This window comes from Marmota monax, unplaced genomic scaffold (genome assembly GCF_021218885.2).
Source record: "Marmota monax isolate L192 unplaced genomic scaffold, Marmota_monax_Labrador192_F-V1.1 WCK01_AAM20220418_F8-fsc00003, whole genome shotgun sequence".
NCBI lineage: Eukaryota > Metazoa > Chordata > Mammalia > Rodentia > Sciuridae > Marmota > Marmota monax.
In genome coordinates this window covers 5,542,276-5,569,999 of record NW_026694084.1, presented here as the reverse complement: position 1 = coordinate 5,569,999, position 27,724 = coordinate 5,542,276, and the positions used below count along the sequence as shown (strand labels likewise).

The following is a 27,724-nucleotide window of genomic DNA, read 5'->3' as shown; positions in this document are numbered from 1 at the left end:
GACAGCAGGAGTTCCCATCATCTCCCTGGACTGAGCAGAAGTACAGAATGCAATTTTATATTAATGTGACCCAATTCCTCCAGTATCCTCAAAGCTCTTATGGAAATTCAGGTTACTTGTTAAATAAGGGCCAACGTCTTGACACTCTGAGATTCTGGTTCTCTAGAAGTCGGTAACTGGTAAGTCCTCAAATCTCACATCTTTCCAGGATTGAGCAAAAACCACACAAACACAAGAACCACCCACTGAAGTGCACAAATGACATTACATTAGGTCCCATTAAACAGCCCAACGAAGCCTGCAGTATTTATTAGGTGTAACCACAGCGGAACTCAGACTCCTATTGGAAAAGGGAAAGAGGAAGGAGGAACGGTTTTTAAATATTCCTTGTTGATAACAAGCTTTGCAGCTATGGTTCATTATTCCCAGCCACCCTACAATCATTAACCTCAGCCGGGAGTTGAGAAAAAAGAAACCCAGTGCCCTGCCCAAGGAGAACTCCTAATGCTGCCCTCCAAAAAAGACTTTCAGGAAGCCCCCAATTTCTACCTCTGAACCAACCTAAAACTGGAATATCTAACTGAGATTAGTCCTGACTGCTTTTCATTAAATCTTTTTTAGCCAGTTGTCAGTGTGCTACAGAAGGGGGGTGAGGATATATATATATATATATATATATATATATATATATATATATATATATATATATATATATATATATATATATATATATTTTCACATGCTCAACAGATGTGGGTGGGAATCAAAGCCAGGCTGAGCAGAGCTCCACAGTCAACGTGCAGCAGTCCCCCCAAACAAAAGGTCAGCCGTTTATAATGACATCCCCAGAGTGATATATGTGCACATTAAAAAGTTAAATCTCATGAAAAGGATGTCCAATAAAGCCATCAATTTTATTTTGGGTTCATCTGGCTGCAATTTCTGCCTGCAGTCATTTCACTGCAGGAAAACTTAACACCGCCCAGGCACCTGGATTCACTTCAGGGTCTCTGGTCCATGAACTATGACATTCCACGCATAGTTTCCCAATGCAAAGACTGAAATGCCTGCTCCCGACTCTTAGCTCACTGTCTGTAGAACATTCCCTGCCTTTTGATGTGAAAGAAAAATATTCTACTTTACAACATTACTGGGAACTGGACTTTTTTTTTTTTTTTTTTTTAAGAAGCCAAAACAACACCACCATTGTGGCCACCCTGAATGTAGTGACCAACTTTGGAAAAGACAATCTTCAAGTTACAAACACTGAGTTTACCTCTCCCTAAAGCCAGTTCCCTGCCTACTATTCTAAGGGCATACTAAAGAAATCATTAACAGAATTTCCTATTATTATCCTTAAAAGAAAGGTCACCTCTTTTCTCTCTTTCCTTTTTTTTTTGAATGGATTATTATATCTGTGTCCTTAAAGTGCCAGGGTAATTTATTATTAAATGTGTGTTTAAACCAACGTTTTATAATGTTACTGCTGTTTTCAATGAGTTTCTCCTCCCCTTCCGACCAGGCATTTGGAGCTATAATAGCAGTCCTAGTCACCTCCTACTGAAAAATTATAATAGTGGGCCAATTAAACTAATCACCTTTCCACGTATTTTTATCCGGCTTACAGGCGTAAATCTCCCCCAGAATGCTGAGAATGAAAGGCTCCTCTCCAGTGGCACCTAGAACTCCCTTGGAAAAGTCCAGCCCAAGATGGGCAAGTTCAACTCCCAGCCAAAATTAATATGCAACACTTTCAAAAATGTGATATTCACATACAGTCACTGCACATTCAACTGCCTTCTTCAAGGAAATCTAAGAGGTCCCCGTTATTATTTCTGAACTACTTTCATAATTCCAAAGTCTTACCTTCACATTAATGTGGTTTAGCTTAAATACCAAATCCTCTAAAAAGAGATGGCCAAAGAAAGACACTGCTACAAGCATATGGGATTTGTGCCACTTGGCAATCCATCATATGCATTTTGGGGTGGGGGGGACAAAAGGTTTCTTTAAGGAGATTTCAGATTCAGAGGTTTATCACTGTAGGGTGAGGCATTCACTATGGAAGAACTGAATTAATAACTCCTTGGAGAAATGGTACTTGATGATTCACACAGAATCTGCTGGCTCTGAAAGGGAGGACACATTCCCAACCAAAGGCCAAATGACAAGCAGTGAAAAGGAAAAATTCCAAGCCCAGGCAAAAACAGCAGGTGGGAAACACACTTCACTGGTGTAAAGCTAATCCAGAAACAGACACATGCCCTCCCCAGATGCAACTGCCACCTGAAGAGCCCTGCTTGTGGCCCAGGTGAAGCATTTGGAGGCAGTTCACAGGACTGAGCTGACACCTTACATCCTAAGATGGCTCGTCTTGCTCTAGAAATCCAATTAGATGGCTTAGCACTATTTCAAATACAGATCACAGCTCCTTATGCTACTTCCCTTACTTTACTAGTATAAATAAGGATCTTCTCAAAAGTGGTAGAGAGTGCAGAACAGAAACTGGAATAACTGCCTACAGAAAAGACCAGGTCAGTTGCCACCTCCACTATCATTAAGAGCATAATAATGGCATTGAGAAACAGCTTCTCAATAGGGTGGAGGGATACTGCTACCAATTAAGGAAACAAAGGAGGAAGGGATTAAGGGCCTTTTGATACTTTTTTCCTTCCAAAGTACCCTAAACTATGTCTTTAAGGAAGGACAACAAAATCACACAAAGCTGCCCTAACTTTTCTCCAGCCAGAGAAGGGGAAAAAAATCAGGTAATCATTTGAAAAATTCACTTTCAGGCAACAGGTACTTCAAAAGCTCAATCAACAGTCAATCAATGTTCTGATGAGGCTACTAAATAAAAACACTTCCCAGCACTGTGAGAAGACTCTTTCTTCCTATTTGGGATACTGAAATCCTAGAAAAAAAGAATAAATACAAGAAAAATGCATCCTGACTTTTTCCCCTCTCTTGCTTAGTCAAAACTCTTTAAGTCAACAATGTTCAATAAATTCCATTATATCAAACAAACCTGCACTGGCTCAACCCTTTAAATGTGCAAAATGAGAAAGCACGCATATTTTTAGTGAGATCCTTGGATTTAATGTGTTATTTCCTATGAGAAATTAGTTCCCCAAAATTTAAAAGGAAGCAAGCCAGGGATCTTGTTACAACCACAAAGCAGGGAAAATTCTCCATACTCAACACAGATGTGAAATAAACAGCAACATATTACTCTCAAAGAACTGGAGATAGCCATCTTCTTCCATGAAGCCTTTTGTTACCTGGACAGCCTTAGGCTCAAAGACCCCACACATATTCAACAAGCGGGGGATCATGTGAGCCCACCTACCTCTCCAGACTGGAGGCCATAAATCCTAGGCTGCAGCCCTGCTGCTCATACCACTGGGGCTGAATGTAAGTCTATTCCCTTACCCTTCCTGCCCAGTGCTTCTGGATTCAAGCTTTCCTCCCAACCCTTCCCAGGATGCCTCTTCTGCCTTTCAGAACCATATATAGAATTTACCAGAACAATCCATTCACTGGTAGCTTGTTTCAGTTCACACACATAACATGATACTTGAAAGAAAAATCTAAATATTCCTGGACAATCTATAAAACATGATTAACACACAACCCATAATCCTTTTCTCAGCTCAGTTTTCAAAAAATATGCAACATATTGTTTATACTGATGTGGGAATCACATCTTTGTGGATATGGTACATCCTTAAGAAATGAGGAGACCTAGGTTTGGGTTCTGACTAGTTCTCTTTGGGCAAGTTCCTGCACTTCTCTGAGTCTCTGCTTTATCTATAAAATTTAAGGGTCTTAGAGACACTTGCAATTCCAAAATTCTGCATCGCCTTCCTTCTTAAAATTGTTCTCTCAAATCCAGTCTCCGGAGGCTCCTCCTTCTTTTAACCTCCACTTTGTTTTGGCTTTTGCCCTTGGGTGTCCCAGTGAAGAATCTTTTGTTTAAAAGACAGCACTGAGGTTCCCCAGGGGCTCGAGGGTTAACGCAGGTCTCCTGGAGCAGGATGTGCATAATCAAACTCAGACAGCAGCTGCTGAGTTGGAGCTAATCCTTAGAGGACTGCTCAGCCCTCTTCTTTCTCGGGAAGTGAAATTGCCTGGCACCAGGCCTGTTCCGGCTGCTGGGACCTTATGTTTTCAGCACACTGCAAACAACATCTTCTGTAGATTCAACTCTCAAAATGCCAATGGATTTTTCTGTTTTGCTTTTTCAAGCTGGCTCTCCAGATGCAAGTACTTCAAACAGAAGCACACACAGTGTCCACACACCCAACACCATATACAAACCCTGTGGGATGGGGAAAGGCGCTGTAAGGGGCAGGGATGTGAGACTCCCTGTTAATGGAATTGTTACTGCTCCTGTGTTCACTGTGACAGGCAATATTTAATGAAAGAGCAGAGGTGGGTAAACGAGTGATGATCACCAATTTAGAAATTGCTAAATGCAGAGATCTCACACTAATTCCTAATTCTGATCTGGTGTCTCCCTGTAGTTGTTACTTCAGTTCCATGGCCCTCCAAAGTGAAAATGATGATGCTTTGTTTTCTTGGAAATATGATGTGACAAAGAGCTTAGTTTTAATAAAATGCTTTCTTTTTAGAGATTCAAGAGAGTATTCTACAATGCATACTTTTAAAAGTAAAAAAACGTTAGCCAGGTGTGGTGGCACATGCCTGTAATCCCAGCGGCTCTCAGGGGGTTGAGACAGGAGAATCACGAGTTCAAAGCCAGCCTCAGCAACGGTGAGGCACTAGGCAACTCAGTGAGAACCTGTCTCTAAATAAAATACAAAAAAGGGCTGGGGATGTGGCTCAGTGGTCCAGTGCCCCCAAGTTCAATCCCCAGTACCAAAATAAATAAATAAATAAATAATGTTGTCCCTGCAAAATTTTCTTGGCTAGATTCTTCTGTCCACTAAAGCCAGAAAAAGTAATCTTGTGCTAAAATTCAAGTGAGAGAAGAAAAAAATGTTCAGAGAATCCCTCAGTTCTGAGTAACAACTATTTACTAAATTAGTCAAATAAGTAGCCAGCATAAATTGTAAGAGGCCATCAACTTGTTCATATGGGTCATTTTATATTAGTATGTCTAAAAAAATAATATAAAATCCACTGGGATTTTTAAATATTTTTCCTTTCTTCCAAGGCCGGCCAGCTCCCTGTACAGGCTGGATACACACTTAGGGTACTTGCTGCTTCCTCCTAAGGGCTCTTGCAGGGAGGATGTTTAGATGAATTTTGTTGAGTATGGGCTGCTTTTGTGTTTGGGGGTGGAAAACATCACAATTATTTCGATGGCTTGATTGTAACAAATCGGCAGGACAAGAGAGACTCAGATCACTTCCTGACACAGAACGAGGATGGGGCTCCTCCAAATGGTTACACTTGAAGACTCTGCCAGACTTCAGATCAAAAACATTGAGTGGATTAAAATTAACAGCTTACAAGGTGAACCATATGACTTCTAATTATTATTACCACTCTTTTCATGCACCAGCTGTGAACAATTAAAAACCTATGCTATATTTCCAAATTCCCACAGACCCTAAAATAAAATAAAGACATTTCTGCAAGAACTTTCGTATTTTTCCATAGTGAACAGCTCTCAAAGTAAAGCTATCAGTCTTTCCAATTTCCACAGAGCAGAAGCATGAGGTGTCACTTTTGGGTTTTCCTGTTTTGTTTTGTTTTGTTTTCCCTCTCTGTCAGGCATTTTCACAACTAGGCTTTTTAATACAATGAAACTAAATAACTTGGGTGAGTTGGCAACTGATGGGTGAAAGATACTCAGGACTCCAAGTCCTTACTGGCAGGGTAGGCCAAGGACCAGACAGATCTAAAACATGCTTCACTCCAGAATCCCATGCCACCTAAGTGAAGGACAAAGGAAAAAGGACATTGATCACAACTGAGTCTGTTCTTAAGATTCACATACACACAGAGGCAAGTATGTACATATAGTACTGCATATAAATCATTCAGAAAAACTGACTCCTAGAACTGGGAATCCAGAAATAAACCCTTGCATTTATGGTCAACTGATTTTCAGCATGGATGCCAAAACAATTCAGTGAGGAGAGAACTGTCTTTTTAACAAAAGTTACTTGGGCAACTGGATACCACATGTGGGGGAAAAAAAAAAAAGAACAAGAAATTGAAGCTGCATTCCTACCCAACAACATGTGCAAAACTCAATTCAAAATGGATTATAGGCCTAAATGTAAGATCTAAAACCATAAAACTCTTCATACATAGAAATAGACCTTAGCAACCCAAGCAACAAAAGAAAAATCATAAACAGGACTTCATAAAAATTAAAAACGTTGATGCTTCAAAGGAGACTATCCAGAGAACTAAAAGACAAGCCATAGAACAAGATAAAATATTTATATCTGATAAGGGACTTGGACTCAAAATACAAAAAGAACTCTGAAAACTAAGTAATAAGAAAACAGTCCAATTTTAAAGTAAGCAAAGGATGTGAATAGACATTTCTTCAAAGAAAAAATACAAATGGCTAAAAGGAAAAAATGATGACTTACTCATCATTAGTCAATACAGTAGATAAGTGAATATTAAGATTAGAATGAAATCTCACTTTACAGCCACTAGAACAGCTATAATCAAAAGGACAGTAACAAATGGGGATGAGGGTGAGAAATCAGAACCCTTGTGCACTGCTGGTGGGGATGTGAAATGGTACAGCCACTTTGGAAAACAGCATGGCAATCCCTAAAAAGTTAAATAGAGTTACCACATGACCCAGAAATTTTATTCCTAGGAATATACCCAGGAGAAATGAAAACATGAACATATGTCCCCATATGTATATGAATGCTTACAAATTGTTATTAGCCAAAAAGTTTCAACACAGATACTATTTGGTAATACAACACAAATACTATTTGGTAATAAAGAGAAATGAAGTAGTGATACATTCTACTACAAGAATAAACCAAAAACATACTAAGTAAATAAATAAATAAAAACATACTAAGTGAAAGAAGTTAATCACAAAAGACTATGTATTTTATGAAATGTCCAGAATAGGAAAATCTACAGAGATAAAAAGCAAATTAGTGGTTGCCTAGGATTTGGTTGGGGATGGAAAAGAACTGATTGCTAATGGGGTACAGGGTTTGGGGGGGGGTGATAAAAATGTTCTCACAATTTTATAATGGTGACTAATGAACACAACTCTGAATACACCAAAATCCACTAAATAACACTTTAAATGAATAAAATTTTGTATCAACAAAGATGCTAAATATATGTATATGTATACACATACACATATGTATACACACACACACACACAAAGGAACTGTGAGTATAAAATATTATATGGCAATTATACCAATTGCATGGCTAAACTATTTTTTAAAGGAATAAATAATGTCCAGATAAAGCTAGGTAAATTTTTTGTCCCAAGCTCAGTGTTGAATTTTGCATTTTGTAGGAAACCTCAGACCTGGAATTTAAAACACCAAATATGTAGGCATAGAGTTGAGGTCTGCATAAAGTCATTCCAAGCTTTTTAGTTTCTCAGCTTAAAGTAGTGATTCTACAACTTCAGTATGTTTAGATCACATTAAAAATGCAGGATCCAGGACAGGAACCAAGAATGTGCATTTTTAACAAATCATGCCCATCCTCAAGAGGATTCTAATTCAGCAGTGTGAAGACAACATCAGGGACAAAGAGACCTACTCCTGGAGCGCAGGCCATCCGTGGGGCTAATGGGCCATAGGTTGATGGGCAAGTCAAGGTCACCCTGGAATAGCATTTCTCGCCTGTCTATGATAATTCTTGCCAATTTCATAGACATTTTGGAGATTTTCAAATTTAAAGATTCTAATAATGCTGGGTGAACCATTTGCCTTTAAAAGAAGAGATGCATCAATACCTCAAGATCCCTCAGAATGCCATACTCACAGCCTCCTGATTCTTTCTGGAGCACACTCGCTTGCCCATTTTTAAGACAACTCTTAGATACCAGGACAAGAAGACCATATACCCAGTGGATAATACTCAGAGCCTGAAATGCAGAAAAAACTCAGCTGGGAATTTTCATCTATGGAACAGACAGCTGGCCTTCACACCCCAGTTGTTTCCTGTCTCTAACAGATGGACAGCATTTTTCCTTTCCAGTGAGAACTTTACCTCCTAATCCAGCTTCTATTTCCCATATCATAAGCAACCTCTGTCCTCCTATCTGGGAGGAAGAAATCTGAGCTGGGGCAGCTAGACCAAGTGGCATCTTCAATAGAGGAAATGGTTAGCCATTAAAGATTACTGCATTCTAAATGACAACTGTAACCACTTTACTTGTCTGGCAGAGAAAGGAGGAGAAACAATACAATGTTCAACTCCAGGCTGGAATTTTCCAAACTTCACTCTAAGACATAGGTAAAAAAGCGAGGGACAGGGTGAGGGATAACTTCCTTAAGAAAAACGTGCTGCCGTTATAGAACTATCAAATGTCTGGCTGCAGAGATCAACAGGTTTTACAAAGAGGTAAATGGAGGTAAAAGAGGTTGAGTAATTGGCCAGCAGTCACAGCTGGTGATTGGCAGGGAAAGGCCAGTCCCCATGCATCTACGCTAGCTACCTGTCCAGAATTCTCTTACCTCACCAAGAACAAGAAGGGATAGTCAGTGCTATCTGGGGAAATGAACAGAAAAGAGATTTACAAGCTAGGGTCCTTCTGCCCCTCATTTGTTTCAGTGGTGATTGTCAACTGGTAGTGTGAGATGCATAAGGAAAGCTTTGCACAATGGCCCATAAGACATGGGTGTACATGGCACCACGTGAACATCCTCACCCAGTCTAAGAAGCGCTACCTGTGGTAGAGGGTGGAGGAATGATTGCTTGGGAAAAAAAGTACCTCCTAAACCCCTGACAGGCTGGACGGGGACCCTTCCCTCTACATTCCTCTAGTGGGCAAAGCTTGACCTCCTGACTGTCCCCTTTGAAGCTCTCTTGCCCCTCAAGGCCCCTCGCTATGTCTCAAGTTTGCCTAAACTGACAGAGACACACCTCTCTGGCTCCCCCCAGAAAGTCGATTTGATTCTTCTCCCTGATTAGTACTTATTAGGGTCACTTTAAGCTTATGGCTTCACAGTCCCCTAAATTGGGCAAATAAAAGTTTTGCCATCAGTTTAACACAAAGTTAGCCCTAAACTGCCCTCCTCCATCTGAGGACAACAAAAGATTTCTAGACTCGCTCAGACCAAGTTATCAGGAAAGAAAATGCATTCTAAGTTGCTCAGCATGCAATTTCAAAATATTGTAAGAATATCTTCTAAAGTCAGAAGGACGCTGGTCAGTTCAGCTAATCTCCCCAGCCAGAGGATGATCCCCTCTCAAGAGTCCAACTAGATGGCTCTGCGTCTCACGTTTGCTCACCTGCAGGTACAGGTCCTCACTGCTGCCCAAGCAGCCTGTCCATCTCCACCAGCCTTTCAGAGAGTTCTTCCCTTTCATCCAATCAAAACCGATCTACTGGGCAGTCTCCACCCCTTTCAGTCCTGACTGTCCAAAAGAACATGAGATCCAAGGTAAAGGGTGGATGCCAGTCACTTCATTATAGCTTCCTAAGTCCTTGTTAGTTGATGATACTTCCAGGACATGTTTTTATTATTGTTTTTTTAATTTTCCAATAAAATAAAATCCAAACCCCTTGCACATATGGAGTGCTAAAAGAAAATTCTTTTATATTCAACTAACTAAAAGGTTTTATTCAATAAATTCTGAATGCATTTGCATAAATAGTTCCTGGCATGAAATTTGTTTGAATCCTCGGGGTTCTCTGTCTCTATTTATACCTCAAAGCACAGAACAACAAGAGCAGCCTCCTAAAGACTCGCAAGAGTAGTTAATGTTCAGAGGGGAGAAACAGCGAATGCCAGGAGGCATATCACAAATGCTCTCTTAATATTTATTAAACCAACAATAGTGTTTGGGTAAATCTTATTGGAATACACCAAGTTCTGCCAAATGGAATTTTAGTTCATTTACATCAGCTGTGCCTACTGTCCACTTTTTTATTAAAAAGACAATAAGCATTCAGTTAAGAGGCTTGAAAATGGCATGTTATTTGAATGTTATGTATTATTTTCCCATCATTATAAGACATCAAAACTTTTTTTAAAAAAAAAGTATTACAGGGCTGGGGATGTGGCTCAAGCAGTAGTGCGCTCGCCTGGCATGCGCAGGGCGCTGGGTTCGATCCTCAGAACCACATACAAACAAAGATGTTGTGTCCGCCGAAAACTAAAAAATAAATATTTTTTAAAAATCTCTCTCTCTCTCTTTAAAAAAAAAGTATTACAGGGCTGGGGTTGTGGCTCAGTGGTAGAGCACTTGCCTAGCATGTGTGAGGCCCTGGGTTCGATCATCATCACCACATAAAAATAAATAAATAAAATAAAGATATTGTGTCCAACATTAACTAAAAAATAAATATTAAAAAAATTACTACATACTATGCTCTTAAAATGTTTCAATCACATATAATTCAACTGTTTTCATCATTTATTGTGGAAAAGGCCTTTGGTCTTGGAAATCACTTCAAATCCTTTGTGCAATAAGTACAAAAAACATGTCAAAAGAACAAAACTTTGAGAAGGAGATGGTAAACCCAAGTTCAAGTCGTTTCTATAACACTCATTGTTTGACAGGCTACAGGCCTCTATGTTTAGCAATTCAATATTGCTCTATCTTTAGCAATTAAACATTCAAATCATTTAATTTAGATCATTTTTAAAAAGCATGTGCCAAAGATGGACAAATTTATCTTTCCTTTTATTCAAACTCCCAAACATTAAAATAAAAGATCAGAAGATTCAAAGTACATTACTACAGTCTATGTTTACTAAACTCAACGAATAAATTTGTTCCTTAATGCCTGATCTAATGTGCTAATAATCTCCAAATATTCCGCAGTTGACAGAGTAAATACCCACTCCTCTACTTTAGGTCCTCCAAGTTCTCGACTTCCCTTTCACACCAGCTAAGAATGAGGCCACGCTCACTCTGTACTACACCTGCTATCTAATGGATCGCCAGAGAAATGTAGATATAGACGAAGGTCCACACCTGAATCCATATCCATGATCGCTCCTCAGGAGTGTCAGCCCAAGAGGAACAGTTGTATGTGCCAATATTATTGTCTTAGAAAATCAGGTAAGGTTAAGATCAGACTTGAAAGGTAAAGAGAAGTTACAATGGGGCAGCCAGAGCACTGGTGATGGGAAGAGCTGCAGGAGAGGGTATCCCGTCCCTGTGACACCCAGTCTCTCAGGTAACAAGTCCTTCCATTTCTCTTTGGGGAACCATTTCTTTTCTATCTTTGTCCCTGAGATTCAGGTGATGCTTCCTCCACATGTGGTTCCAGGGATGATGCATGTGATCAGACCAGGCTACCCAGAAACCAAAAGTCAATGAGAAACTACTCCGGGATTCTTACTGCAATGACCACGGAAGAGCAGCTCTTTCTACGGCAGTTGCCAAGAGGTCAAGCTGTTAACCTGGAGTTGCCAGGCTCCATCCTGCCACCACCCATCATCAATCTCTAAAACCCTCCCTTCTTTAGTGAAGTCAACTCTCCAGATTTTAGCTGGGCACATGTTGACCATGTAGAGACTGCATTTCTCAGCGTGCACAGCACCTTGTGTGGCTGTGTGTCCATGTTCCAACCAATGGGACATAAACAGAGTGATATATTACACTTCTGGGCTATGCTCCTGAAGGGAATGGGTATGTCTATCCTTGCCTCTTTGTCCTGGCTGGGAGACAGAAAAGTGGAACCTCAACCTTGGAGCTACAGGTCAGAACTGCATGTGAGCATGGCAGAGCTATCCCACCACCCATGTCTATGGTACATCAAAGAGAAATAAATCTATGTTAAGCCACTATGTTTGAGGATATCTTCTTAACAGCTTAGCTATTACCTTAATTCTATAAGACCAGGGAGTGACTAACAGGGAGACAGATAAATATTCAAATCATTTAATTTAGACCAGCTAGAGATAGATAAAACCTGAGGTTTGATGAGCCCGTATATGCTTCTTGATGCAGCCACACGTGGTGACAGCATCATCTGGACTTTTGCATTATCTGAGCCAAAAAGTTCTGAGCCTCATTTGATGATGGCTACAGACTACTGCTGTATCTAATAGTCCCTGGTTCCTCTAAGCAGCAGCTACTAAAGCTGTCTCTGCTCCCTAAGTGATTGCCTCAAAGTCACTGCCCAGCAGAACCTAAAGCAGCAGGTCCTACCTCTTCACAAAAATTGCAAATTAAGGGCCTTCTAGGGACTGTCTTCTATAAAGGAAACTCACTATTCCAATAAAGTGGTGTTTCACAAACTCTGATGTGCTTATGAGTCACTAGGAATCTTGCTAAAATGCAAACTATAATTCATTAAATCTCAGTGGGATTCAAGATTCTGGATTTCTAATATGCTCCCCTGGGTGATGCCCTTGCTAGCTAGTCTAGGCCACGTTTTTAGATAGCAAGCCCCAAAGCAACAGCAAGTCTAAGTACACATTAGAATCATAAGGCAGCTTCAAAAATAAATACCACTATCAAGGGTCCAACAAACAGGAACTCTCATTTAATACTGCCCCTGCTGTCAGGGTGAGAACCACCATACCTATAGGATTTCTGACTCCATTGGTCTGGAGTGAGGGCCACAATCTCCATTTTGCACAAGCTCCTGAGTGACACAGATGCTGCTAACACTGCCATACTTTGAGAACCACTGGCCTAAAGCCATTGCAGAGTCATTCCTTTTCACTGACCTTAGTGTCCACTGCAGAAAAACACTTCTACCTACTGCTTCTATCAATGTTCTTGGACAGTCACCAGAGAGACACCCTTGCCTGAGAAAGGAAGAGAGAAGAATTCCCATTTCTATACCATTATTAATTTCTAAGATCAGTTTCTGTGCATGCTTACTAGAAACTAATGGAAGGCACATTTAACCCTATCATTGCCAAAATAATAAACAGTAGTGTCAAGTCTTATTCTAGATATCACAGACTTACTGGGTTTAAAAGCCTGTGAATCATAGTGACTGGCTCATCTTAACAGCTTTCTCAGAATAATCCCTCTCCTAACTCCACTGTAGGACAGATACATGTTGAGTAGCAGTTTCTAAAGGGTCAGCATTTTAATGTTATCCTGCTGAGCAATTTTGAAAAGTTTTGAGAAATCCAGAATTCTTAAGCAAGGTCTTTTTTTTTCCTCCTCCTTCGGAGTCAATTAAAGATATCCCCTCTTTTATTCAACGGATGGAAAAATGTGTTTTTTAGAGCTCAGTGAGGGCAAACATGCTCCCAAATTAGATTCGTGAACAAAGTAAACTATGAATAGATTAGATAATGGGCTGCTGCTTTTTTCTTAAGCAAGAACTAAAGACAACTCAGATGTCTTGTTCCCAGGGCAGCCTGAAGCACGCTCTCTTCCTACTTCAACCGGAAACAATCGAGCTGCACGGAATGAAAGCAACTTGAACCGGTTCCAAGGAGGGGAACTAAAGTGCAGTGACCACAGGAGTGACAGCCATCGTTAGGACACATGTGTAGGCCTTACACATGGGCTGCAAATTCAGCTGAGTCCTAGAATATATTTCCAATCAGTAAAACACAAATTCTCTGTTCAGAGCAGGAACCAGGAAAATCTAATAAGCTGACCAAACACTCTTTTCTACAACCAGCCCCAGAGGACAAATGTCCTTTGTTCTACTCAGGAAAGCTCTCTTTCGGAAAGAGAAATGTTTACTTTTTTTTTTTTAGGACATCCTCAGGTAAACTTAATTTCTAGGTAATAATCTTTTGTCTGAAGAGCTCGTGAATGTATCACAGTCCACAAAATAATTATCAATAAAATACAAGCCAGTAAAGATATTGGCCAGAAGGGTAGGAAAGAAACGAGGTGGAAGGAGAGCAGGCACTTTCACAGGATCCTGCAAAGCACCCCCATGCCCCGCCCCCCGTCCCAAGGGGTTTGGTCCCAAGCAGCAGAGCCCAGGCTTTAAGAACAGAATTGTATCTTCCAAACTGCCCTCTAAGCTGGACACCAAGAAGTCACCCTAAGCAGTGTTTCTAGACCTTCTAGAAGTTAGACTCACCTGAGCTTTACAAAGCCACCTGTCTAGATTGATTTTATTCGTGGAGGAATTTAGTGTGTGGCAGGGCTGAGAACACCAATAGAATATGTCTTTCATTAACCAAAGAGGTTAGAGAGGCTGAAACCCTCTTCCTTCCATCAAAACCCAATAGCCACAAAGAGAAGAGAAAAAAGAGGAAAAAAACCTCATACTTTCCCTGACTTTCCCTCCTGATCAATGGCACCATTCTCTCAGGTTGGAAACCTCATGTGACAATCTTGTCTTTGATCAGTCCATTGAATGAGCCGTCTGTTTCAATCATCATCAGCACTGAGATACCACAGACTCCATGACCGACAGTCTTCTAAGCACTTGACAAGCTAATATTAACTCATTAACCCTCCTAGCATCTCTGCAAGGTGGCTACTATGACCAATCTCCTTTTCACGGATGCAAACATTGAGGCACAGACAAATTATGTAACCTGCCCAAGTCACACTGCCAGGAACCAAGATTCAAAAAGAGACTCCCACTGGGGCCAGGGTACAGCAAGACAGTAGAACTGTTTGCCTAACACACTGTTTGCCCTGGATTTGATCCTCAGCACTGCGAAAATAAATAAGTAACAAAATAAGGAGATTCCCATTCATTTCACCCCTCAGCTTTCCCATTACCCAACTGAATCTTGAACCAAGAAACCATCAAAGAAAAATATTAAATGTTTGTAAAGAAATCAGAATATCGGTGGCCTGGAGTATTAGGCAGACCAATGCAAATGAAGAATCTGACACTTCATTATTCTGGGTTGGAGTCCTTCAACTACATTAAAAATGGTAAGACACAAATATTTTCGCTGCTCTCTTGAACAATTATAATACCATGCCAGGTTTGCCAAAAGCTAGAAAAACTGAAGACCTAATTTCTGTTAGGCCACATAAAACATAGTCTTGGCAGTTGTGAGACAATCATAGATAAGGAATGGAAAGTACCTATCATAATTCTAACTATAGAGTAAGAAATCATACTAGTAATTTATCATGTTATTGCCTTTCAATAAAATCCTTTTTTAAAAAAACAAACAAAAACATCTCACAGACTTATTTTCTGAAAATGGTGGTCACAAATGTATTTAGGTTATATAAAGATTTATAAAAACAGTACTCAAGAAAAAAATGTTGAAAGAAAAAAAATGGATCTACACCCAAAATGGAACTAGGCACAAAACATGATTCTACCTGGGTCATGTGGGCCCCAGACTCTCTTCCTAGGCAATATGGACATTTTACTAGTATAAAAATCCAAGCAGGGGCTGGGGATGTGGCTCAAGTGGTAGCGCACTCGCCTGGCATGTGTGCGGCCCGGGTTCGATCCTCAGCACCTCATACAAAGATGTTGTGTCCGCCAATAACTAGAAAATAAATATTAAAAAATTCTCTCTCTCTCTCTCTCTCTCTCTCTCTCTCTCTCTCTCTCTCTCTCTCTCTAAAAAAAAAAAAATCCAAGGAATGCTCTTTATCCCTTAACCTTCCTTAACAGTCTTCTCTCCACCCTCAGAAAAACCCAGCATTAAATTCATGAGGATTTTGCTTTGAGTCCTGATTCTTATCTCCAGAAAGCTTTTATTGTCTCTTCTGCTTACAAGTCTCCAGAATCTTCCTAAGATTCACAAATCAACTTTATTTCAGTCTCTGGTCTCTCTGGGTCTTCCAAATTCTCAGGGCTCTCAGCTCTCTCTCCCCCACAATTAGCAGAAGGCTCATGAACAAGTAAAGGAATTAGCTGGAGTACAGAAATTGAGAAATTAAACATTGCCTTAAATTATTCATTCTGCACAAAACACATTAACTACAGTGATGCCGATTTGTTGCATATGGTGCTGCTACATTTGTTGCTTCATTTCTCTATTACACCCAGAAGCAAGTGTATTAGGTGTTCATCATTAACATGGGGGTAGAGAAGAAGAAGCCAGAAAAGGAATGTTTTATGGCAATAAAAAATACTAATAAGTTAGACAGCCTAGGCTCAACATAAAACTCTGGTACTAACTGGGTATGTCATCTTGGATAATCTGCTTAACTTCTCTGGATGTTTTTCCTTTTTGAAAGTCCATTCCAGCTCTAACATCCACTGTTACAAGGATTGAAAAAACAGAATCCAAAAGAGTACAATGAGAATTATCCCAGCTCTTTCAAGACCATTTGATCTTAACTGAATACACAAAATAAGGTACAGCCCAGAAGCTAAGAGTACAAAAAATTAGACTGGATAAAATGAGGTTTATTTCTCCCTAATGCAAACATAATAGGCCATTCAGGTTCTAAACAATGTACTTTCTATACGTTTTACTCTTTGGAAGTCTTTCCTTAGAAAGCAGATGGGAAAAAAGAAAAATATGAAAATCAAGTGTGTTCAGGTCATTAATAGAATTCTAATTTTTCTCCAAGTCACACTGCCAGTGTGTTGAATCTCACACTGTGCCATTTCAGGAAAGGTTTATTTTGTTTTTTGGGGAAAGCAGTGACTTGTCTTCTATGAGGGGCTCTTCTTATCCTTATGCATTGGAACTTTTAGGCAGTTTTAATTTCTGATATGTCCACCCAGATTCAGACAAAAATATACTCATATTTTACATATAATACATGTTATTTATGGGTCCTATCTATCTTCAATTGCCCTCAATGATTAAAATGTAGATAATAGCTTGAAAATAAGCACCATGGCATAATTTCTTTTTAATTTTCAAGACCAGCTACAGGCTTTGCACAATATAGTATTACTATAGTAATAGTTAACAATTACTGATTGACTTACCAAACAAAAAAATGAGTTCAATAACTCATCAGGATAGTCACAATATCTCATATAATCAAACCAAAACCCCATGCTTATCTAAATGCATTCATAAATAGGACCTAAGGTTAATGTTTTAAATTATTAGTAAACTTAATCAATGTTTAAAAGTCCCCAATGTTGACCTTCTTTAAGCACTTTAAAATTGTAACACTAAGTACAACCCTATGTTTTCCAGGAAATTTCCAACTTGTATGCAAGTCCATTATGTGCCTTACCTAAATGTCATCAGGAAACATGGGCGATGGAGGAAGAAAAGGTTTAATTCAGCATGGCACCCTGCCCAGTAAAAAATAAACTTGACCTAAATTCATAAAAATATATGTCTCTTCATGTCAGGGATCAGAATGCAAGTGAGAAACACAAAGCATATGCCTTCACATTCACACATATATAACATATTCAGAATCACAATATTAAAAGCTAGAAGAGAAACATGTTTCAAACACCCATAGCAATAGGTCAGGTTTTATGTTAGAAATTTCCAATCAATTTCACTGAGGCTCATCTTCCAATTAACCAAAAAGTAAAATATTGCAAGCCCCAGTTTTACATTAAAGAAACAAACTCAGAGATGAGAAAATTCCATGAGCTACATGGCTTTTAAGTGGTAATACCAGAAACTCAATCCTAATTTATCATATTCCATAATCTTAAATATCATCTCTTGCCTAATTTTAATTTAGAAGAATTAGCCCTGGCAATGCTATACATTTAATACAACTCCCTATAACTTATAACCTGTATGTGTTATGACCCATCCTCTGAAAGGCAGTCACACACCTGTCATCCTTGCAACTATAGACTGTTGCCTAACAACTTGGTAAACAGTAGCCTTTTAGTTCCTAAACATGTCAAGAGAATTAAGTCATCAGCAGATATACTAACCTAATATAGTAAACTTTCAGTTACCCAGAATTTAGGGACCTTTATATTAACATTTTTATTGAGTACTTTTTCTGCATCCATTGAGATGATCACCTTGGTATCTCCCTTATGTTATTGTTTTGTTTTGTTTTGGGTAATGGAAATTGAACCTGGGGGCACTTAACCACTGAGCCCCATCCCCAGCCCTTTTTTATAGTTCATTTAGAGACAGGGTCTCACTGAGTTGCTTGGGGTCTAGCTAAGTTGCTGAGGCTGGTTTTGATCATAATCCTCCTGCTGAGATTACAGGTATGCACCACTGTGCCCAGCCCTCCTTAAGTTGTTAATGTAAAGGCACTGTTTTTCTTCATAAATTCTATTCAGGATCATCATTTTTTTAATAAGTGGCTGTATTCAATTTGATAATATTCAATTTAAAATTCTGCCTTCTGGGGCTGGGACTGTAGCTCAGTGGCAGAGCACTTGCCTAGCATGGGTGAAGCACTGGGTTCGATCCTTAGGACCACATAAAAATAAACAAATAAGATAAAGGCATTCTGTCCATCTACAACTACAAAAAGAAAAAAATTTTTTTGAATTCTGCCATCTGTCATCAGTGAAATAGGCCTATAAATTTGTTTTTGTTTACAAGAAATGTCTGGTTCTGACACAGAGCAATGCAAATCTCTAAATGAAAAGGAATGGCCTTCTACCATTCTCTAAGATCTAGAACAAGAAGTTTCTATTCTTTAAAGGATTGACAGAACTTACCAGTAAAACCATCTAGGTCTCGTGCCATTTTTTGTAATTGAATTTTATTTGTTTGTTGTTGTTGTTTTTTATAGGGGACTAAACTCGAGGGGCACTTAACCACTGAGCCACATCTTCTTTGTTTGTTTGTTGTTATTTTTTTTTTTTAATTTTCAGACAGGGTCTTGACAAGTTGCTTAGGGCTTCATTAGTTGATGAGGCTGGCCTTGAACTTGTGATCCTTTGGCCTCAGCCTCCCAAGCCCACTGGGTGTAAGTGAAATTTTTCTCTTGTACTATTCAGATAGTTTTCCCCAATGGTAACATTATTATAAAAACCATAGTAAATATCACAACAAGGCTATTAATGTTAATTAGATCCATCAATCTTGTTCTGATTTTCCCAGCTTTACTTGTGTTCATGTATGTGTGGGTGTGTATAGGTGCACATGTGTGTCATTTATGGTCTACACAACTCATCACCTTTATATAGGTTTCTGTGTTTATATAAGCATATGAAGACCTATGTATGTATATTATCTTCATATATAAAACTGATTTAACATAACCAAGATCTTACAAGACATAGTTTTATATCCTACTTTTTCTATTTTAAAGTCCCTAAATTATACTCATCCTTCAAACACACTTTTAATGGCTATATGACATTCAACATGAATCAGAGTACTTTGTTTAACCATTACTCTGTCACTGCACACTTAGGTTGTTTCCATCTTTCAAACTATTATAAGTAAAGCTTCAATAAACACATTTGTAAACTCTGTTTGCCCAGCTATGATTATTTCCTTTGGACAGATTTGCAGAGGTAAAATTACTGTAAAAGATGGGCTTTTCACATCTAACACTTATGGATTCATCCAGTCCCTGTAAGAAACCTTTCATCAGCAAGAAATAATAACTAGCATATTTTCTCACATCACCCACTTTTAGAGAAAAGCTGAGTATAAACATCGCCCAATATCTCAACATAGAGCTAGCCCACCCCAAAACAGGGAGAAAGCTCTAGCTATGAAAAAGCAAGCTAAATCAGGCACATCCTAGGCCACCCTCTGGACTGGTACTTATCAGATGAGCCCATGTGTATGTAAGCCAAGCTCCTATCCTGCAGGAAAGCAGAAACCAGGAACTATAACTAATATGTGGCATAGCATATGGATATGCCATTTGCTAAAAGCTCCTAAGAACATATTTTATTATATTCCATTTTACAGGTGAGAAAACTGAGCAAATAGTGGTTAAGAAACTGGCCCAAGATTACACAGCAAGCATACTCTAATCCAGGCCAGTCTTGACTCCAGAGCCCAATCTCTGAGCCACCCAAACTTGAGCATGCTCATTTAGATTCTTGCTCTCTACGACGTTCAGCTCTGGTGCTAAAGAGGGAACGACATGGAAGGCACCAGTTAACGGGCCCACTCCAGAAGTGGAGATCCAAGCCAGAAACCAAACAAGGGGTCTGAAACACTTTATGAGACTTATGCCTTTTAAAGCCCCCTAAATGACATGCAGTCAAATTGTCTTGAATACTACCACATCAACCAGTCTTGATGCTACACTGGTTTATATTAGGAAGCATATGGGAGAATACTTAGACATTAGTCCATGAATATTCAGAGCAATTAGAGAGTCCTAATACACAAAAAATACTCAGTTCAAGCTAACGGATTACCATCAGCTATGAGAAACAACTTACCTTTCTGTAATGTGAATAAATTCCTTTCCTGAATAATAAAATCAGAATTATTTCCTTTAAAACAATGGGTTACACATTCTTATACAATCTTCATTTGTCATTTAAAAATAAACAAATATAATTTTTTACAAAAGAAAGAAGTATTTGGTAGGAGCTTAATAATGACTTATTGGTTAAGTTAATCTTAGCATTTCCCCAATCACATCCTGAAGAACAGAAAAAATAAATATTAAAGGCAAGAAAGTTCCTTCTAGTTCAACTCTGTCATTTATATAGATGGCCCCACAGGGGATAAGATAGTTAATTACACTTGTGCAAAGCCTTACTTTTTTTCCTGCCTTAAAATGTTGGGACTTGACTTTACTTTTTTGGTATTTAATAATAAATCCTACAAAAATACACATTTCCCCTTTGTTGTAAGAGCTTGAAAAAAATCGTTTTCCTTTAATAATTACATACCATGCTACATTTGTCATTTTACCATTAGACTAAATTCTGTTAATAGCACATACTCGTTCTATATCAGTACTATTTGTATTTGCATACCTGTACAATCAAAAGAAAAGAAAAATAAACACGATGCTTTGTAAAGGGTACTTTTACTGCATATATTTACAACATTTTTCATGAATCAGCTTCAACATTAGAAGAAAGAAATGTGAAAACATGTCTTGTCTTTAATAACATTATCCTATATAAAAAAATGGAAACAGGAAATCTCCAACGACAAGGCTTTTTCCCCCCCTCCCTGTCCCAAGGATTCTTTGATGCCCAAGAAAGACAGATATTCACAATTCCACTTCAGCAGTGCCCTTTCCTATTCAGAAGCAATTGCCCTTTTAGCCTTGATGCTAAAGCTAATGCTGCCCTAGAAACAGACTTGTCAAAACGTGATCAAGATTTTTTAACACTGAAGTTCAAATAGCTAAAAGGAGACATTCCATGTTATGTTTACTCTGAAACATAAAAATGGTCCCTTGACCAGCTCCCAGGCCCCCCACATTCACTCACTACCCCCGCCCCCTCATGCTTGATGCCCAGAGGGACAGCAGCACATGAGACACACCCAGCTCTCTCCCTCCAACCTGCAGGGATCTCCACTGAGCAGAGTGAAGCCAGAGGAAGGACAAGTGCCCACTGCTGATGTGCAGGGGCTTCTCATCACTGTCTCCTCATGCTTCACACCAGCACTGCAGTGTTGATGAGGCTGAGTTCAGGAGGAATCAAAACTGGCAAACTGGCCTGGTCCACAGGGGTTGGTGGGTTCAGCAGACCCCCTGGCTTCTGCCTTTGATGGCAATGCCAGTGAAAACGCAGTCAGCAGGAGTACCCAGCAGGCCTGGCCCTGTGCTTCAAGGCTCAGCATTTACCCGGCTGCAGATCTGAGCTGGGCACTGCACAGAGCAGAGAAGTGTGGAGACACGGCCCCTCCCCTCAGATGGCACCAACTTCCTAGGAGAGACATCAGGCGGGTCAGAGGCCTTAAAGAGCACCTTATATCACTCCCTTATTTCACAGCCAAGAAAACAAAGGCCAGGGGAAGGAAGAAAGAAAACCACTCAGCACTTTCTGGGCCTCAAGCACCAGTCATATGCTCCCTCCAACAATTATAAAGGCATTCTTAGGTCCAATTCTCTTGTCCTTTTCAGTCTCTCTCTCTCTCTCTCTCTCTCTCTCTCTCTCTCTCTCTCTCTCTCACACACACACACACACACACACACACATACACACACATTTTTTTTAAGTGGCTCAAAGCTTTAGTATCTTGTCTGAGTGCTGACATACTGAGTAAGTGGCTAGGTACAAGCACTACAATCTGGACTTGTCCACCTCTAAGCCCAAGCCCTGGTGCTCTAACCCCAGCCACTGCTGAGAATCCTAGAAGTGACACAGAGCAGCACATAATTAAGGAGTGACCCATGTGATCTAGACTAGTAATTCCCAAGTGTGGCTGACTCACAGGAATCATCTGAGACGTTTTATAAAAATACAGATTCTTCCATCCTACACCCCCATTCAGCCTTCTGATGAAGTGGGTCTGAAATCTGTACTTCTACATCGTTCCAGTGATTTTGATCATCAGTCTGCCTTACTATTTACGGAAGCATTAAAAAGAGACATGGGGCTGGATCAGTCATGAAAAGCTATTTGGAGCTTGGATTTAACCAACAGAATTTCAAAGGAGAAATGCTGAAGAGGTGGCCACATATCCAAGGAGTGTTCGTGACAGTGACACCCGTAGGCGAGAGCCAGGACGCGTGTTGGAGAGTGATCCGGGGGGAACCAGGAAGGAGCAATATTACAGAGTGGCCCATAAAGCTGGCCAAGGCACACTGACTCCACACCACAATAACAAGGACAAATAGGCATTTTTGGACCATGGGCAATATGATCAAAGTGGTAGGAGACAAACTAAAGAGCAGGCAGGTATCTATCTGGGTTGGGAGTAGCAACTATAAAGCTACTGACATAAATGCACCACTGGCATGTCTGAAGGAAGAAAAATAAAAATAAAAAAACAACTGAAAGAAAAGCTACCTGGCTCACTAGAATGGAAGCTCCAAGAAGGTAAGGGGGTTTCCCTGGTTTGCTGATTGATTCCCTGGCAGGAATATTCACCTGTTTAATGAGCAAGCAGATGGATTTTGAAGGCACAGAGAAATGCATGGATGAATGAGTCAAGATTTATTTAAGACTCATTTCCAAAGGACTAGCATTAAAACAACATGGTTGACTAAAAAAGTTAAATTAAAAGATCTTGTCCTCAGCAAAGGCTCTTCTTCATTACTTCTGGCTTTTCTCTAAGACTTTATTTTGGCTTCTAGTTCATGAAAGAATTAGGTGATTTTGAGATAGTGGAATGTCCTGTTGACAGTGGCAAGAACGGTAGATCTTCTTTCTCCCTTGGGAAGAAGAAAATGATGGGCGAGATCTTCTAATTTGGTTTTTGGCAATGGAAGGACAAGTTAGTGAGAATCTAAACTCAGAAGCATTCCTCCCAGGACCTACTGGGCCACGGCCAACAGACACGCCAACAGCACATTGGCTTGACTGGACTCCCCATAAACTTTAATGATAGAGCTGGTCAGACTGCATGAGGCTGGGTTAGCCTCAGAGGCCTCACCAACCTAAGGAGACCCCAAGCTACCTCTGGATGGTCAGCCAGATCTCTAGGGTATCTGGCGACTTGAAAATTAGTTCTCGTCTGGGAAAAACTAGTTGACTTTTTTAAGGTTTTTCCAAACTATGGATTCCCCAAGGTGCCATCTGAGTGATAATGTTATACAGTCCACTCTTTAAATGGGGCACACCATCAAAACTAGATATACCACTCTGACTTGAATATATACAATATATACACATGCATCAAAACATCATAGGATACAATGTAAGTACTATTACTATTCATTAAATAATATTAAAACAACTAGATATACCAGGTTCCAGAAGCAGGAGTTGAAAAGGCATGTTCAAATTCCTTCTTGGACATCCACCCATCTTCTTCTGTAAGCCTGATCTTATAAGAGACTTCCTTCTTAAGTGACATCTATCTACAGCTAATATCCAACTAAAAAATAAAGAGCCTTTGTTTCTATCAAACTCCCCAAGAAAAATAATTCATATCATTACTAGAACAGACAACATGCTTTAAAAGAACTGCAAAAGGCTGTATGATTTCAATTTTATTTTCCCTTCTCTTACAAACTCCAGAGCCTGCCTTTCATAATGCACCAGAGGTAATACATGGCTCCAAATGACTTGACAGTTTCTTTTAATTTACAGACATCTAAGCCTGTTTATAAAATTCCCCTAGTTCAAAACGCTTCCTTTTCTTAAACATATTTCCAGTTCAAATTATGTGTTTATAGCAGTCTGCAATATATTATTTCTAAAGATAAACAGTCACGTAAAAAAAGGGCAGAAAAACAGCAGCATATCACTACTGCCACACTCAGTCTGTCTTTCCCTGCCCTGGTGTTCCCGCAGAGAAAGTCCAAACCTGCCAGGGGAAAGAAAGCATGAATGGATCACTAGAAACAGGTTTCCGGGCTATCAGCATATGCAAGGGAAGGACCACCAGTTCTTTTCCACAGACAACTTTAAGCCTTAATCTGGGAACCTTTTCTGCCCCTGAGCTAAGTACAAAACTCTAGAATTCACTGACTGTAGATGATTTTTCTTCCTTCCTTTTAAAGAGTCTTTAAGCTCAGAGGATCACTACTTTTAAATCCCAGGACACAGTTGCAGTTTTCAAATTAAAATGCAAAGTGCTGGAAATAATGTTTTATGACAGTTAAACTTCTAAAAATTAAGTCTTTTGAGTCTGTGCCTATTTATGTAGCTGTATGTGAAACAAACAGAGACCCAAAAGTAATTTAAATGGACCATTAGCCATTCTAGGTCTCAAAACAGCTTCTACTGAGAAAGATTCACTGCCTAACAAAGACTGTATGCTTGGAGTCTCCAAGTTGACATTTTAAAAATATCTAATCACCCTTTTGGAGGATATTCCAACCCCTGAAAACAGTGTCTATCACAATGAAGCCCTTTACTCAGAAAACATCCAATTCTGGTTCACCCTGAGAAATATTAGAATCCCAAAGATACCGATTTCAGGGGGAAGCAGTCCCCCGAGGAGGACAGGTACAGTTTCTACAAAACACTTCCTAAGAGCTCAGTCAAAAGAAGTAAAAACCCCAGAAGGCTATTCTTTCTCTAGAATTACCGAACAGTAACATTTCCTAGTAAATCCCTGAGCAGGACTTGGGGGGAAGGAGATATTCTCCTAACCCTGTACAGCTTTTTAGGCAAGCTTCTGTTGAAAATCATTAGATGAAGTTGTCCCTTTGCCCTGTTTTGCAATAAAATGAGCAATAATGTTTTTCTGAAATAAACAGAGAACTGTTCCCTTTTTGTGTACAAGGAGCCAAAGTTCATAATTGGCTGGAAGATTACTAATTCTAAGGATTAAGCCATCATTTGTCAATGAGAAATACTGGTAAGGAGAGATGCTTCTTACAACATGAGCACCCAGATAAATACTCATTTTTTTCTATACATTTTCCAATTCTATATGCTCCAACCTGGGGAACTGCTAGCACACAGGCTCCCACACTGGTCACAAACACCATGCCCAATAAGTTTCTCAATCTGAAACTGCTTCAACTCAAAGAAAAAAAGGGGGGAGGGAGAAGCCTCACAAACCAACAAAAGATTACATACAGTAATTTGTTTCTTAAAAGAAAGTTCAATTAATTAGAAATAGAAAAGTTGTTAGGTGGCAAAAGAAGGACCCTGGGGACTAGAAGGGACAGCACTAGAGCTACAGGTGAAAGCCTAGCTGCTTGGGCTTCCACCTGGCTGGACAGAGCCCTTGGCGCCCAGGTAGGGGCAGCCTTGGACACGGTGAGGCCCAGGAGGCAGTTCCCATTAGAGGGCGCTCATTGGGCAACACAGAGGAACTAGCTCCAGCCCCAGAAACGCGACCCAAAGGAGAAATCAAGTTCCCACTGCCAAGGCACGGGGGGAGGGATGCTGGTTGAGAACAACTGGCCCCGACCGGGGAGAGATTCCTCCTGGCCGGGAAGCTCCCGCCAGGACCGGAGAAGGTGAGTAAGGCAGGAGAGAAGCCTCTGCCCCCGAAGTGACGAGGTGACTCAAGGCAGAGCGCAGTGTCACACGCACCCCGCCTCGCTCAGCCTGCCGCACTCCAGTGCAATCCTGATTAAAATGTCGTCCTGCCCTTAAGGCCCCGGGCCGCCCTCCAACCCTCAACTAGGAGGGGTCGCCAAAGACGGATTCCAGCGGCCCGCGCCTCCGCATTTTCGATCTGGTTCCTCACAGCCCCGAATCCCCCTGCGGGACCGCGGACTGCGTTACACCAAGTGTCGGCATCTCGCCCCAGTCACAGGGAGCATCAAACAAAAGAACTTTTATAAACTTTCCTCCCCGGACACTCGAAGGTTTTTAAAATCTGGGACCTGTTTCATCAGAACTTGCATTCAGTCGAGTTGGAAATCTGGAATGCGAGAATGGTTTGCGGCGAAAGGGACCCAGAAGTTTGCAGTCAGCCCTTGGGGCTCGCGGAGCGCACCCGATCCCGCGCGGGCCCTAGTCGGGCTCGCAACCCAGGCCACCCTTTTTCCCCTTCGCCCTTCCTGGACCACGCAACCAGATCCCTGGAGGGCGAGGAAGTTGGGAGTGACTTCAGGGGCCTCTGCGGTTAAACAAAACTGCATTTCTTATGTTCCCATCCCTGGGTACAACAGGGCAACTCCAGTGATTAGCGCTTTTCTTTGGGAGGGGAAAAAGAGGTAGAGGAATGATCGCATTAGTCCCAGCAGGTCCCCAAAGGCCAAGTGCGATGTCTGGGGTGGGGGAACCCCCGAATGGCGATCCCCGATTTCCCGAAGGCTCCTCTCAGCCCGGGGCACCCTAAACAGCGCGCGTGTCCCCCGCCTGGCCCACTCACCGACTCCGCCGACACGCAGGCCACCAAGCCTAAGGTGAGCAAGATCCACGCACGCTGCATATTCCCCTGGGACCGGCTGCTCCCAGCCGCAGCTTGCAACGAGGGCGAAACGAAGCCTCTTGTCCAGCTCTAGGCACAGCCCGCGCAGAGGGAGCCGAACAGCCGCAGCGACCGCGGCTTGGGCTCGGGGGCTGAGGCTTGGGGCTCGGAGGCGCTCGCTATCTGCTCCTGCGCCTGCTCCGGCCGCCCGCGCTGCGCCCCGGGAACGCGGCGCCTTCTCACTTGTTGGTTTCTGCACTCCCGACACGGAGTTCGTGCTTCGGAAAGGCGGCTCTCGGGAGCTCTTCTCGACCGGCTGTGGTTTTACTCCTTCGCGGACTCCCTCCCGCGTCGCTGTTCAGTTCCTGATTTGAAGGAATAAATTCGATGGCTTGAAATGGAGCTGCAGCCTAAGTTTGGGGGCAGAGCGGCGGGGGCGCGCGATCCGCGCGGCCGGAGCTCCCGGAGTATCTGGAGAGGAGCGCGTTGGAGCCGGGGCTAGTGGCTTGGCGGCGGCGCCCCTCCTCCTCCTCCTCCCGCGCCGCCACCTCCTCCCGGGTCCTCCTCCTCCTCCTCCTCTTTTGCTCCCGCTCCCTCCCTCCCGCCCTCCCTAGCCTGCCTCTCTGGGCTCCTCCAGGCGACTGGGGGAGAGAAGGCGGCAGTGTGGCTCCCAGATAAAGCCGGGAGAAATTCCTACAGGATTACACCCCGATTGGCAGCTCCGAGCACCAGTGGGCGCCGGCGGCTCCGCGCTGTGGCTGCTCTGGGAACGCTCGTCCGCAAACCAGTGCTCCTTCATTTTCTCGCTCCCCTTTCCCCTTTTGCTGCTTCCTTTCCTCTCTCCTTTACACTATTTCCTTACCATTCCTCCCCCTCTCCTTCTC

General features: G+C 41.2%; 1 protein-coding gene across 1 annotated transcript in view; it reads right to left on the bottom strand.

The window, feature by feature from the left end:
* Sdc2 (syndecan 2) overlaps positions 1-27,337 on the bottom strand; it is a 107,102-nt gene extending 79,765 nt beyond the window's left edge. The window contains exon 1 of the mRNA XM_046464742.2: positions 26,802-27,337. Within this exon, the coding sequence (XP_046320698.1) occupies positions 26,802-26,861 (60 nt within the window). The 5' untranslated portion in view covers positions 26,862-27,337. The remainder of the gene's footprint in view (positions 1-26,801) is intronic.
* Between the last annotated feature and the right edge of the window lie 387 nt (positions 27,338-27,724).